Consider the following 15,386-nt stretch of genomic DNA (forward strand, 5'->3'; position numbering starts at 1 on the left):
CGTTATATCTTATATCTTATTTTATAGCTGAACTTGTCCAAACTCAAGTTTATTTATTATCTGACCAGAATTATTCAATGTTTTTATTCTGTAAAAATCCAAGACATAGATAATATTTTCTCTTTGTCTGAGTAAAAGACATTGTCTTTACCATGTTCTTTATTATAATATTTGCAAGATAATCTTCTTGAATGGAAGTTTCCAGCAAGTAATAGTTTTTCTTTAGAGAATGCTAATTGTGACCAATGTGAAGAATAGGAATTAATAATCTTGTTTCCTTGAAAAACTTGTTCCTGCAATAATATCTGGGCAGAATTCATTTATATAGTTGTATTCACATTTTAATTCTACGAAATTATTGATTATTCTCTGGAAATACAAAACGCTGTATAATATACTTGGAAAGAGACATTAACTCGGAAGTATAGTGAATTCAAACAAGGAAACCTTGGCTAATATTAGTGCGATTCAACAAACGACTCTTTGTACATGAGTGCAGTTCGGTACAACAGACTACAGGCACGTCAACACCTTCAGCCTTCGTTGATTGATTGAATGGCTGATTGATTGTACGTTTACGGCGCATCAGCACTTTGAGGCTCTTTAGCGCGACACAAAAGGTTATATGTAGGAATAAAAAAAAGTGATGAAAGTGATGATGGCAAGGGTAATATATAAAGCTTCCCGATCAACGAGGAATGTAAATGGTGTGTGTTAATGGAGATTTAGATAAAAATGTATTTAATATAAACTACAGTATATGCATTACATAAATATGCTTACGGTGGACACAAGTTATATCTTAATTTTAAAATACAAGATACGTTTATTGTATAAAAAAGTTCGTCCATGTCATGCACATTGTAGTATTTATCGCGCGTAGGTTGGAGGTCGAAACACTATCAGAAAATGCTTAACAGTGAATGGTTAATTGCTGGAAGAGGTCTTTGGTGGGTTTTCGCCTTTAAGCATGTGGGAGTGGGTTATATAAGTATGACTAATTCTAATTCTTGCAATGAATACCTCCTCCCTATGGATGGTTCTGTTGCAAGGAGCCCATACTCCTTGGGTTGGCTTGATTGCATGAAGTTTGCTATTCAGGACACACGGTACTAATTATATGGAAGAACTGTGAACCAGTGTAGAAATGGGTGAAGAAATAATAGAGTATTTACGGGTTTGGTGGTCCATAATTGGTTAATAATGAAAATTAAAATTTTAGTAAAAATATCTTTTGAGATCTTATCTATATGAAATTTAAAAAAAATATAGACAAATTTCTACTGATGCAATTTTAGCATTCTTACAGGCTTGACTCAGGAGTACTCAATAATGAAAGTAGCACCTGATTCAATTGGTACAGAATCGATAACATGTGTTTCATGCACATGTATGTAAACAAAATGCCGCGGCTCATATGGTGTTCTCCACACATAAGCTTGCAGCAAGGTTAGATGTGCATGGAGAATTATAGGTCTCATCATGAGCACCCAGAAATTTTAAGTTATTGAATTGTGAATATGATGGTGTTTCCATATGTTTACTATTGGAGTTGAATTAGTACCATGTGTCCTATATTGCATCATTCCATGATACCTGCCACCTCTGATATATGGACTCTTTGATACAAGTTTTAAATTCAGATGTAACGTAAAGAAGCTACATTTCTTTATTATCTATACTAAATAATAGTCCAAGGTAACACACAAAATGTTAACAAGATGGTTAAACTTCCTTGTTTAAACAGCATTCCTGTCAAAAAAAATCGATTGTCTCTGGAGGTTCGGCCTCGTAAAGTTTCTAAAACCAGCTCAAGACAGATACTTCCGTTTCGCAGAGTAGAAATCGACTACATTGTGCTCCACATTCGGATCAAACACTCTGCTCGAGGCTCACCATTCAGTAGGTATGCACAAGTCAGGTACGTGTCCGAAATGCCTTCGGCTTAATATCTATAAGTAAAACAGGAGTCAACAAGTTTTGAATCAGAAATTTATTGCATAAATTCCCAGCAAACGAAATGCATGACACTAAAAACCGAGCTTAACCAAGTCGGGCAATATAGGAATCTATCCTACGATCTCCGTCTCAACAGGATAAAGTAAAAATCCGCTGAAAGTACTCCAACGGTAGTCCGGGTGACCCCATATTTTTGATCCACTGATGTCAAACGCTCTAACCAAAAGTTTCTGTCCAGCTTCACATCTTGTCACAACTGAATTTGATCCTTGGTTGTCAATGCTACTTGAGCCTCCAGCAGTGTACACACCTTAATAATAATAATAATAATAATAATAAAGGCATGCAAATGAAACGTGACTATACAAATATCAAAATTGGGCTGCGACTACTTTTACCATTCTGAAACTAAGAATGTATCTAATACAAACACATCGACGCGCTGACAAAATCTTGCTGCTGAAACAATGTACATGGCTTTGTGTTCTTTCGATGTTATATATTTAAATTCCAATGACAGTTATCTACTTGTAGCAGTAGTTGACTTGCATATTACAAGCTTGTGTAGTACCATATCGAACAAAGAGCAAGCAATAAGCATCTTTCACTGGAAGATTGACTGATGAAAGCATTAAAAGACAGGATTTAAAAACCGGATGTTTCTATCTGTACAAGTCTTGGGCAAGACCTGGCTCTCTAAACAGTCACGTCATTGACCCGAGTGTCGATTCAGGTGCCTATTTCCTACCTTCTTCAGAGAGACAATGACATTCACTTAGTTATCCTACTTTTTTCATCAAGCAAAATGAAAACTAAACCTACAAAACATTTCCGTAGATGTAGCTTGTTTATAACATAATAAACGTCGAACCAAACCTGCTATATTGCTTCCGTCTTGGACCAGCTCTGCTTTAAGTTCATTATTGAGATAAGACATTAGCGACACCGTGACAAAGTAGATACCCGCCACAGGACAGGTAAAAGTTCCCGTGGTGGCGTCGAAACCGTTCCCTATGTTCACCGCTACTCTGTCAAAACTGATCAGCTGTCCGATTTGCAAATTGTGAATTGCTGCACTTAGGTATGCCGAGAATGCAACTTGTGCACTTCCTGGTTGCCATGTAATTTCTGGAATGAACAAATTTTTATCTGTAACATTTTTTACTATATACAGCCCATACTTTTACAGTAGACTTGTACTATCAGACGTTCAGGGTGGATTCAGACGCATGATGTCAGACCATCTTGTTAGACTAAAAGCATTTATTAGAAAGCTTTTATGGAGAAGGAAAACGCAGTTGCCGTATTTCTTGACTCGGAGAAAGCGCATGACACCATATAATGAATGACCTATTCAACCAGCAATAAGGGGCCGCCTACCTAACTTAATCTTAAACATTTTGACAGGTATACATTTTTGTGTTGGGGTAGGCAGCGCCATTTCTGAAAGCTATCCAGAGGAAATGGATATACCTCCGGGAAGTATTATGTAAATTGCCCACGTCAACATAAAAACAAACAGCATAGTGCTCATATGCACCCAACGTTTTGATCTGCTAGAGGTCAAAGACTGTATGCAAGTGAACGTCAACTATACATAACTTTAATCCGGGCAGAATACTTTTTCGACATATATAGTAATTGCAGGAGCTTCTGCCCATTTCATCGCATTCATGATGATCCAAGCCTCATGCTTTATCTTTGCCCCCTACTTTTGTTGTGGCGAAAACCCAAGTTCTGAGACTCAGTTTTGATCTTCACAAAAATGTGTATTGGGTCCACTATGCTATTCAAATAATCAAGTGTCAAATTTGATTAGCGTTGAGACAGAAACGGTTCCCAATCTGCCTTCATCAGTTTACATCCTTGGCCTAGCCTCTTACGTTTATGTATATCCTTCAGCATATTGTAAAATGGGCATATCTAGATCTAGGTCGTCACGCCAAGTCAAGTGACGAGATGGTCAGTTCTAAGGAGTAGGATCCAGTGGCAGGGTACAGGTACATTAATTCTACCAGTGAGAGACAGAGAGAGCATGTGGAAATCATAAACTCAATTATGATTATTAATACAAAATAAGAAATCCTGTTTTAATAGTTTTCCATTCTTTCCCGTGTCTTTGATATCCTTGGAAGCCATTGAAGTCTCCAAGTAAAACGAAGGGTACTGTTAACTTTCAAGAGGATAGAGTTATGCATATTTCATATTTGCATTGTTTGTTGTGCTAAATTGTTTATTTCAATATATGCTATTCTAATGTAACATTGTATGTTGGACTTTACCTTGTCTAAAATCAAGTTTATTTTCTGCTTGACCTGAATTATTGATTTTTTAAAATATATTTTGCTCTGTAAGCAACTAATAAATAGCTAAACTATTACCTATGTGTATGGGTTTAATATCAGGATCATTATAAATATAAGTAAATATTTTTTTTGGTCTGTGTCTAGGTTATTGGAATTACACTGCTATTAACATGGTGTACTTGACTTTGTGCAGGTTATATATAATTTTAGTAACACTTTCTAATAACTTAGATTTTATATTGTAAACATTAAGAAGTTGTTAGATGGTTATTTTCTGTTAGATAATGTTTTTCTTTTTTAATGAATGTTAATTGGGACCTGAGGTCAAGTGGAGGACTACATAATCTTGTCCTTGGAAATATTATTCATTCGTGCTTAAGATCAAGCAGAATTAGTTTGTATTATTGTTGTGTCCAGAAGTTCATTTGGACTGGAATTTTTTCTTCAAATTATTAAATTCAGTGATTATTTTCAATGGAAATATAGAGAACTCAACAATAATATTCTTGGACAGAGACATTAACTGAGATTTATAATGAATTCAAACCTGGACTTATATTACTGATTTTAAATAAAAGACTGTTGCTTCAACATCACAATACAAGCCGCCACAGGCACATCAACCGTTTCAGCGTTGTACTTTTGGGATTTCTACTGAACTTGATTCAGAACTTTATACTATTAGGTCTTGTGTCTGTAATATTAGGATTATTTGGGATTTAATTCGCAATACCGTGCGTTCTTTTTTCGTTTCCACTTCGTATTCTAGGGAAATAAATTATTAGCTGAATTTACAAGGCTTTTTGCTTTTCACTCTGTTCTGTAATTAATTATAAGAGTATAGTAACAATGGTCAAATAGAAGATATACTGATTGAAGGGAATACATTGATCAAGAGATTTGTGTGTGAACACGCGAACAGCCAAGGCATATGATGCATTACTGACATTAATTTGACTGAATACATTTGCTACTGTGATGATTGACCCTCTTCCAGCGGCCTTATCATGACTTCTAAACACAAGTTGCAGGTTATAAATTTATTTAAGACTAACTTAGGTTTTTTGAAGTCAGCCAGCTGTTCGTTAATCGTAAGACTTGTGTTATCAATATTTGCTTTAAACATAGACGATTCCATTAAATTATGGTGTCATACGTCTTGTCGAAGTACAGGACTTACCCGAAGCTTCCCTGCAGCTATATTGGGTATCCTTCCAGTGTTCGGTCTTTCCAGACTTCCGCATTTATTGAACAGTTTGATGCAATCGTTAGATCTTTTCGAAAGTAAAGTAATTAAGCAATTCTCTTCCAGATAATGATTTACATTAGTTCTGATCAAGTTTCTATAAAACTGAAATGGAATTGTGTGAAGATTATTCTTGAATGCAAGTTACCTAGCCAGAACAAAGCTTGGTATGTGAGCTTTGCATTTCTAGCAAGTGTTGGTCTGTGACATAATACAAGTTTATACGAGAAAAGTAAAGTCTACATTGAAAGAAAATCCACATGCAGAGTTTCGAAACCCCAAAGTTGCATAATGCACAAAAATGTTCGAAAATTATGTTGTTGTTGTAGAATTTAACACCATTTTAAGCACACGATAGGCTATACATGGCTGACAGTATAAATGGTGCTTGAATAACCCGGGAACCCCCGGAAAGAATCACCGACCCACGAGAAGCTACTGGCAAGCTTTATCACATACCCATATTGGCCGAGCCCGAGACTCGAACCCACGCAGACAGGGAAAATTATGTAGTGTAGCATCTGAACAATTTTAAATGTATGAAGGAAGGGTAAGCACATCACAGGTTGCCAATTGTATTGTTTGCGCCTTTTGCAAACATTAAAATATCTTCTGTTCATAAATACAAGTATTCCGATGTCCCAGTTATAAGATCAAGCAATGACATTCATCTTTGCTCTAGATTATGGGGTGATAAAACGGGTCTAAATAGTTGTTTGTAAACATATGTGAGAATGTAAATCCACGAACCGATTTAGCTGAAATAGTGCTCTCATTACGGCATGCTATAAATCGTACCATTAATGCGTCATACAGACTATTTGCTAATCCAAGACCAAAAGTATATTATAATTTAACCCACGATCTTATTCAGCCCTGGTGAATTTAGGACGAATATAATTATTTAATAAAAGGATCTTTCCATGTCAAGTGGGCCAGGGGTAGGAATTAGATCTCCTCAAAAAATCTGTTAAAATATATGTTGAAGTACTTGTTAAGGGATGAAGACCTACAACATATTAGGCTTGTAGGTCAAAAATTGACTGAGATACAGCTTTCTGAAAATTGAGTGCCACCGATAATTTGGGAAATAATGTTGCTATGATTGAGTTGTATATAAGTGGGCTAGACAGCTCAAAATCACAAGTCCTACATAACGTTTTATGTGGATCATGGATCTGATATCATCTTGAAGCTATTTTGCATGGATGCCACGTTATATGGCTCCAAACCCCACTCATAAGCCATGTACTAATTGTTTTCAGGATTTTGCAGCTGTTCAGCATCCACATTCAAGCAGCAAAAAGTATTGGGCATGTTGTGTGGCGCATCCTTTCACAAGAAATGTCAAATTAGTGATATCTTGTAATTTTTGTACTGCGATGCCGCTCCATCACTAAAATTAAATATCTGTTCAATACTCGGGTTTAATGTCCGAATTCTGTGGATGAGTTTGGAGATAATGAACAGAATTTGTATCATGTTTTAGCGAATTTGAAATGACACAATAACTCCGAGTTGCTTAGATTAATTTACCCAAAAACTGACCAAACCCATCGTACAGATACACCACAAACTTTGAAAAACCAAAAACATATGACGATAACAATATTTTGATATGTTGGAGGCATAGCAATGAAGTCTAAATTCCATCAGTTTAAGATTTTTTGAGTCATCTACGGGGTTCCATGACCTCTTGAATAAGAGAGAAATTTACATATTTTTTGCTCTGCAACCATCTTTAAGACAATAAAATCTGAAAATATAATAAAGATACAGGTCTTTTTACTGATTAATCATGGAGTATCATCCATTGCCTTACTACATGCCCAGTAGTGTGTCTCTATTTGCATGTGCATGCTGGACTGTTGTAAAATCCAGAAAAAAATACTACATTGCTTGGGATAGGGGTTTTGTGGCCATATAATGTGGTATCCATGCAAGATAGCTTCAATATGATTTCAGAATCGTGATCTACAAAAAACTTTTCAGTAGGACGTTTGCTTTTGAGCTGTCTAGCCCAATTAGAAATGTGGAAACAAAGTTATGTGAATCTCGACCCCAGCTACATGCTGTCCCAAGTTAGGGGCCGTTAATTTAGTACTTACGCATGGAGGGGGAGGGGGATAACCAAAATGCAAACGTTTGCGATTGGGGGAGGGTCTACTGATAATGTACGTACGCATAGGAAATGGGGGGGGGGACCTCGATAATAATTATGCTAATACGTAACCTGTTCAACTGATTTCAGTCGGCGTCTGAATTTTAGCGGACACTAGACAAACGTTTTAAAGTTACGTAGCTTATTTCTTTGATGCAGCCATACATGGAACGTCGGTGGTCTATCTGTTTTACTAAACACGTTAATATTATTAATCCTTGGTTGTTTCTGCGTTGATTAAATATAGGCTGTTCTATATAATTCGGTTTGTGTGTGTGTGCGTGCGTGTGTGTGTGTGTGTGTGTGTGTGTGTGTGCGTCAAGCATACGTACGCAGGTGGGGTGGGGGTTAAAAAAGTACGCATGTGTAAAGGGAGGGGTGGAGGGGAGAAACTTTGCCAGATTTTTACGTACGTACTAAATGGATGGCGCCTTATTGGTGACACTTTTCAGAAAGCTGTATCTCAGTAAATGTTTGAGTTACGAACATAATATTGTGTAGGTTTTCATCCCTCCACATGTACTTCAACATATATTTTTTGCCAAATTGTTCGAGGAGTTCGAATTCCCAACTTTCCAAAATATGGCACACTTGATCTGGAATGATTCAAAAGCAAGCGTGTTTTCATGAGCCGATTTTTTCTTCTTCTCCGAGTGCTTTAATTATTTTCAGAATTAGGTATATGGCCAGTTTGTTTTCTCTGTGTAATACATGAGTCATATCAATAACACTGGTAACATCACGGATACCATGTTACTTACGACGTTTCTCGAAGGTGAAGTCGCTCAGCTTGTGATGCAGTTCTTTATACCAGGACTCCAAGTAATGTAGCCTTGCCATGTCCTCCTCGTAGTTCTTGAACTTTTCCTCTAGTAATTCCAGTCTACTAAGAACAGAGTTCTCGGCATCTTTTACGGGGATTGATGTAACATACGACAGAAATATGGTCAACAGGGATATACTGTACATCGACATAACGACTAGTTAAAGTCAGTATCCTTAATTTTAGTAGTACAAATGTCCTTCACTTCCACTATATAATAATCACAAACAAGGTGTGTCGATGTCGTCAAATGATAACCTATCTTGGCACTAGAGGGATAGGATGTGAACAACACAAACCTAATTCCAGTTGTCAATTAATGTCTGGACGTTGATATAAACATATAGCTGTACAATTGTTTGGTAGGTAAAAATTTTGTTGTTAATAAATTAACAAACGTTTATCTATAGGTCAGTGAACTAATGGGCAACGTAATTATAGATCATTCATACACAAACAGAAAGCTAAGGAACGACCGTACGAATTCACGAATTCCACCTTTATAGATTATTTTGACTTATTCAACACAACTTTTGTAACAAGAAACGAAACAGCTTCAATTGAAGATTTGTGCAGACCTTTGTAGAATGTTACATGCAGTGTTTTCAGTCTGCATGTAGCGTTGCTGCTGGTGTTGGTGTTGTTGAGGTTGTACCTTCTTTCAAGGTGTCCGCTTTATTTGACAATCGTTATCTAGAGGGTGATCGCCCTCGGTATTGCTGCCTGGATTGAGTAAAAAGCAATATAAAGTGTGAACTTATAGGTGGAATAAATACAGATCTGAGCAGATATATAGAACAGAATGTCACGAGCCCCCGTACATGAAAACCATCAATTTAATCAATTACATAAACAACTGTGATAAGACATTAAATTAGGAAGATACATATCTCTTTGAAATAAATCATTCAGCGAATTTCAAACACAAATATAGTTATATTAATAGCCGATCTGTTTTAAATGATAGGATTGGTCCATCATCGAATCGAGTGAACAATCGAAGTCATTGCCTTGTACAACTTCATAACCTGCTTATTTCCGGTTCACTCCTAGTTCACTGTGGTCGTTCTCGGTCCTTTCGCCTTTTTCCTTCTCCAACCTCCCTACTGTCTCGCCTCTTTTCTTGTGTGGGTAGGTGGATATGTAGATACTTGGATAAGTAGGTACGTGGAAACGTCAGTGGAGCTATTTCCCCTTGTGCTTTCAAGCTTTGTTCGCTTGTACCGCCAGAATTTCGTCCGTCGACTTTCCAGATATCCGGTCCCTTGGGTAAATGTTTTACGATGGTATTTCTTCTAAATTAAATCGCGGAGTCTATTTTATTTTCACTCTTGCAGGAATAATGTAGACTGACTAGATTTTTTCGATGGGGCAATATTAAAAATCAAGAAATTTCGTGTGGGAACCAAGCCCCTTATTTAGCGTAACCTATCAGGATTAAAGATATCTACAGACTTTTATAAACATGCACTAAAATTGTGGTCAGCCTGACCTCTAGATTTCCAAATAACTGATCCTGGACAAATTGAACTTCTGAAATGTTCGATACAAGATCGAAGTTAACCTTTTCCTATCTGTCTGTATGACGGTTAATTAAAAGAAGGCTTAATTAAGAATCACCTCCTCTTATGACATCAAACTTCATTGCAGTATAATGCGATTTAACACTCACCTGTCCCCATAAATCTAATTAATCGTGCTCTTGCACAAGTTGTAGCCTAGTGGTCAGATGGTCCGCCTCGGATGCTGGAGGTCGTGGGTTCGATCCAAGGCAGAGTCATACCAAGACTTACAAAAATGGTACTAACAGTTACCTCGCTTGGCGCTCAACATGAAGAGGTTATTGTTAGGAATGGTTGGCATGGTGTCAGAATAATGTGACTGGGTGGGATGTCTGCGGCATGATGAGGACATCACTTTAAACTGTCACACTGCAGACACCGTAGCGATATGACTTAACATTTTTTTTAAAGCTACGTTAAGAATCCAAATCACACATTATTTTACCCAAGGTAATCTGCAGTTGTTTAAAAATAATACCATGTTGCAGTAGCAGGCCGCAACAAGCGAAAATACTTGCATTAATGAGATGTTTATTTATATTGTACATATGCGGAATGAATATGACAGCTTATTTGTGCATACAAAAGTCTACAAATGGATACGATCAAAGCATGGAATTTCAACAACAAATCACAAACGATATTGTTCGTTTATCAACATATAATGATTGATGCACGGAATTATCAGCAAGTATGATTATTGTGTAGTCAATCAACAGTCGTGATTAATGTATGGATTTATTACCAATGTGCTCTCTTGTAAGATAAAGAATGACAACATAATAATAGAGATTATATTCACGAAGGATCCCTGAAGAACCCCTATTCAGCATACCAGTTGGTCTAAAACAATTAGCCCTTTACTCTGCAAAAAGTTAATCTGCATCATCCCTTAAACCAACGTCACCACTGACGGATGTATCGGGGTTACACAAAATCACCAAAGTTCAACAATTCTCCATAACAGCCAAAATAATAATATTATGACTAATTCATGTAATACGGAGACAGGTTCGAATAAAAAGCTATATATTAAGAATGACTGCCCATGAATTCACTTAAATTTAATAAGAACGACTGTGCGAGATGGTCATTGGAATAACAACGTTAGGACACGAATATCTCCGATGAGAATAATAGTGCTCGATTGAAATACTTGGAAAGTTCGTCTTCATTTAATCCGTTAAGTTGAATAAACCGAAAAGCATGCCTTTAAACTGGTCTCAATCTTTTGCAGTCGCGAATGCCGTCGACGCGCGGACATAACCAGAAATGAGCACCTGCCAATATTCTTTGTTGAGATCCAAGTTCGAAATGAATGTGTTAACATCCTGCGAGGTTTGACAGGCCTTCTCGATATCTGGCATAGGTTCTGTACCAGCAGCAATGTGGGGTATTGGAGTATTTCATCATTATATCGGCGTATATGTAAGTTAACAACGAGGGGGATAAGAACTGAGGTCAACGATAAATCCTATGTTCAAATGGTCCACATGTTTAACTTGAAATGGTATTACGTTGTTACAAGTAATCACATGGTCAAAGAAATCATGGGGTCAAACGATTATAGAGATAAACGGGAATAGTTAGTTAATAAATCTGATATACACAGCAGAGGAGGCGAACAGACCTTTTGCTGAAACGTCATTTTTGAAAAATAAGACCTCATAAAATATAAGCATAATAACGCCAAACCGAAGCCTCTGACTTACCCATAGTTTCTCTAATTGGGTTAGATTTATTTGTTACTTTATCGTTGTCGTTTGTGTTTTTCTAAAATTGCACGTGCGTTTTGTTTACCTGCTAAACGTTTCATTGAGGTCGCACCTCCTCTGCTGCTATAAATGTATGAGTAATTAAATCATTAATATATCAACCAAATATGTTATCAAGACCTATACGATATCGCGATCGAGGATCATGTAAATTTATTGTTACAAATCCGTGTGGAGTAGATTGTGCTTTTGAAAAGAAATGTTTGAACCTAATCTTGTCCATGTCCCCACTACACCAAGTCTAATGAATATTTCGCAGGGTATGTGTATCAACTCCACTAAACACAACTAAAATATTGCAGTTATCTCTGATCACTTTAGGTATTTGTGTATATCGCTGAGTAGCAAATCACATCAGTATTTTTATGTCTGCCTCGAAAAAATATTCTTCTGAATTTGATTGTTTTTCCAGTACCACGTCGTCATGTACTACTAAATTAGTAATATATCCATCAAGGACATCTATAGATGGGACTTCATCAATATCGGTGACGAAATTAATATCACCATCTTCGTCCACCAATTTTGCATTTTCATTAAAATCGTTAAGTACATTGCAAGAACATCAACTGACGGAGCCACTAAATATAACCAATCCCATTTGAACCATCTCATTATCAAATTAAGTAGCTATTGCGTTTTACCCGATCAGGATGGACCTATTATTATCATTCTGATAGAATTTGGTAATGCTAAAATATGTTTTCGTGTCACTGAGAAATCAATGATATCCAAGTTGCATAAATATAATAATTAATATGGATTTATATTGTTTTCGATGTAGAGCCATCCACCCCAAAGTGGATTAACAGCAGTAGTAACAAAAATTAAAAGCGTGCACTTACAGGTAAATGTGTAAAATTTGGTACAAATAAATATACATTTCTTTCGTCTCGTAAGAAGACAATTGGTGATATCACTACTTCATTAAGAAAATTACCAGGAACTCCATGGGCTAAATACCCAGGAGAAAACATCTTCCTGGATATAACTATTGTGGTCCTGGAACTAGACTTGAAATACGACTAGACGAGCGAGATCAACCAAAACCTGTACAATATCCAATAAATGATATTGATCAAAGCATGTCATTTTCATGATATAGCTTAGAAAAGTAAAGATCTGCAACAAATACATATTACAGATGTGAAATTGATTCACTCATTAAATTCCATAAAAGTAAATCTATTAGAGAATCATTAGCTATTTCGTTGCTAAGATCTGCGATGAAAGGTAAATTATTATTCGGAGCCGGTAATTAATCAACCGATTATGATAAAATAATGGAATCGATTTACTATAGCCCAAGAGGCTATTGGAAAGGTAGATTAGCGATTAGTAAACTCGCTGATTCAGCAAATGTTACACGTTCTGCTGCTGCCAAATGGTTAGCACGACAGGCAATATGGCAAAGTTTGTCTACCACCACCTAAAACAATTCAGCATGCACGTTTTGATGTCAGCACTCCTAATAAAGTCCATCAAGCAGATATTTTATTTTTACCACATGATACTATTAAAATTGCAAAACGTCAATCACTTACATACCAATACATTTTAAATGTCGTTGACGTTGCAAATAGATATAAAGTAGCAGAAATGTTAGCAACTAAAACAGCAACTGAAGTTTCTTCCTTCTGCCTTTGAATGGATTTACCAATGAAAACCCATGCGATGGCCACAACTATTACAAGTTGATCCTGGCAAGTAATTTCTTGGTACAGTATCATCTCTGATGAAAAACATAACGTCAAAATCAGACGAGGACATACCGCAATTCATCGTGATCAGGCAATTGTTGAACGATTTAATAGAACACCTGCTGAGCAGTTATATTTGGATATCAGTATGCTAAGGAAATAATTCAAAAAGAGACGAGACCTCGCTAGTGGGTTGTAAGATTACCAAGTGTGATAAATGCGCTGAATAATGAAATTACTCGTGCAACTGCCAAGAAACCTATTAATGGGATTACAACAAAAAAAATATACTAATACAGCGACATGAATTTTCAAAACAACCTGTATTAGGTATTGCGACTCAGGTATTTATATGAACCTGGTGAAGTTGAAGGTGGTAAAAAAAGAGCGACGGATCCTATTTGGAGTGTGAAGACATATAATTTCTAGTTTGGTAAGATCTACGGGAAGACCTGCAATCTACAGATTAGATTCAAATGCTCCTGAACTTGGATTTGTACGCACACAATTGGAAGTAATTCCTGAAGTCACACAGTTACCACCGCGAACACTTAACTAGCAACTCTGCACATTCACATTTTGTAAATTAGCACCTCGACGTCGATTACACTCAAGACATGTCAGCATTACATTTTCGCGTGTATGACCAAGACTACTTTTAATTCCGTCTACGGTGAATTGTCATCGATCATATTTTGAATATTTCCACAACAATGATGTGTTACAGCTCGCACAATTATTATTCTGTCGTTGTTTCAATGTCATGATAAATTCACCATCGAGATCAAAGTCGCGCTTATTTCTTTGTCAAATTTGTGTAACTAAGTAATTGTTTTCTTACTATATCATCGCCATTACAAACAATGGTTTCCTGAATTTGATCATTTTTTTGTGTAAAGTCTATGACAATACTCCGCAGTTGAGATATTCTTCTAACTCTAGACACTGTGAGATAAACTAAATTTGACCATTGGATACGATTATCGACGATCCAAATATTTTGTATCAGAGATGGGTAATCGTTGTGATGAATGAATTGTCATTACGTATCCTAGCGTCCATGGAGTTTAGTCCATAGTTAACACGCTCTCAACAACATTGACAGGAACTAAAACAATATCATTTAATACAAGATTTTGTTTTTCTGAGATCCTGGTATATCAACGTCGATATTCTGTCGTTGCGTATCTGCTGGTCGATAAAACAATGGTATGGGTAGATTTAAAATATTTTCTTTATTTAACAATAAAATAATTGCTGTCGAAGTGTATCATGAATTGCCACTATCAAATCATTTGGTCTCTGTAAATTCAAAAAGTTGTTAATAGGAGTTTCTGAAATTATTTCAGGCATTATTTCACATTGAATTTTATTCGGTTGCAGCCTGATTAATTTCTTAACTCTTAATTCTGAATCAAGTGTTCTATGATCATCAGTTATTTCTTCATAATACTCTACAAAATTCATCAGCCATTTATGTGGAGACAATCCAACAAAAGGTGGTGGTTGACCATGATCGCCACACATTATTACAGCAGTATTTTTTGTCAATAACCAAGCGAGAAATATTTTTAACATTTCTAATGAAACGGTGCATATTTCATCCCAAACAATAATCATTGGAATATATTTCTCTCCCATTTGTTCAAGAGTCCATTGATCTCCCTTTCATCGAAAGACTGTATTATAAGTGCATGATTTATGTTTCTTTCTCTCATTTCTCTTGCATGTCTGTGTGTAGGTGTTAATACAACTATTTCTGAACAACTGTTCAAGAATAATTCAATCACACGAGTTTTGTAACAAAACGTCCAGGCCCATTGAGATAAATTGTTTTATGTCTAGCTACTCGAT

At 36.3% G+C, this 15,386-nt stretch overlaps 1 protein-coding gene across 1 annotated transcript; it reads right to left on the reverse strand.

Annotated features, from left to right (window-relative positions):
• Positions 1-2,006: 2,006 nt before the first annotated feature.
• Positions 2,007-8,716, reverse strand: LOC149780034 (cerebellin-1-like). The gene is made up of 3 exons (XM_089936305.1): positions 8,434-8,716; positions 2,836-3,087; positions 2,007-2,269 (listed from the first exon to the last, which is right to left on the reverse strand). Exons 1-3 carry the CDS (start codon positions 8,645-8,647, stop codon positions 2,070-2,072), a joined length of 666 nt encoding a protein of 221 aa, XP_089792431.1. The 5' UTR covers positions 8,648-8,716; the 3' UTR covers positions 2,007-2,069.
• Between the last annotated feature and the right edge of the window lie 6,670 nt (positions 8,717-15,386).

The sequence above is a fragment of the Sinohyriopsis cumingii genome, chromosome 16, assembly GCF_028554795.1.
Source record: "Sinohyriopsis cumingii isolate HCF-2022 chromosome 16, ASM2855479v2, whole genome shotgun sequence".
NCBI classification, from domain to species: Eukaryota; Metazoa; Mollusca; class Bivalvia; order Unionida; family Unionidae; genus Sinohyriopsis; species Sinohyriopsis cumingii.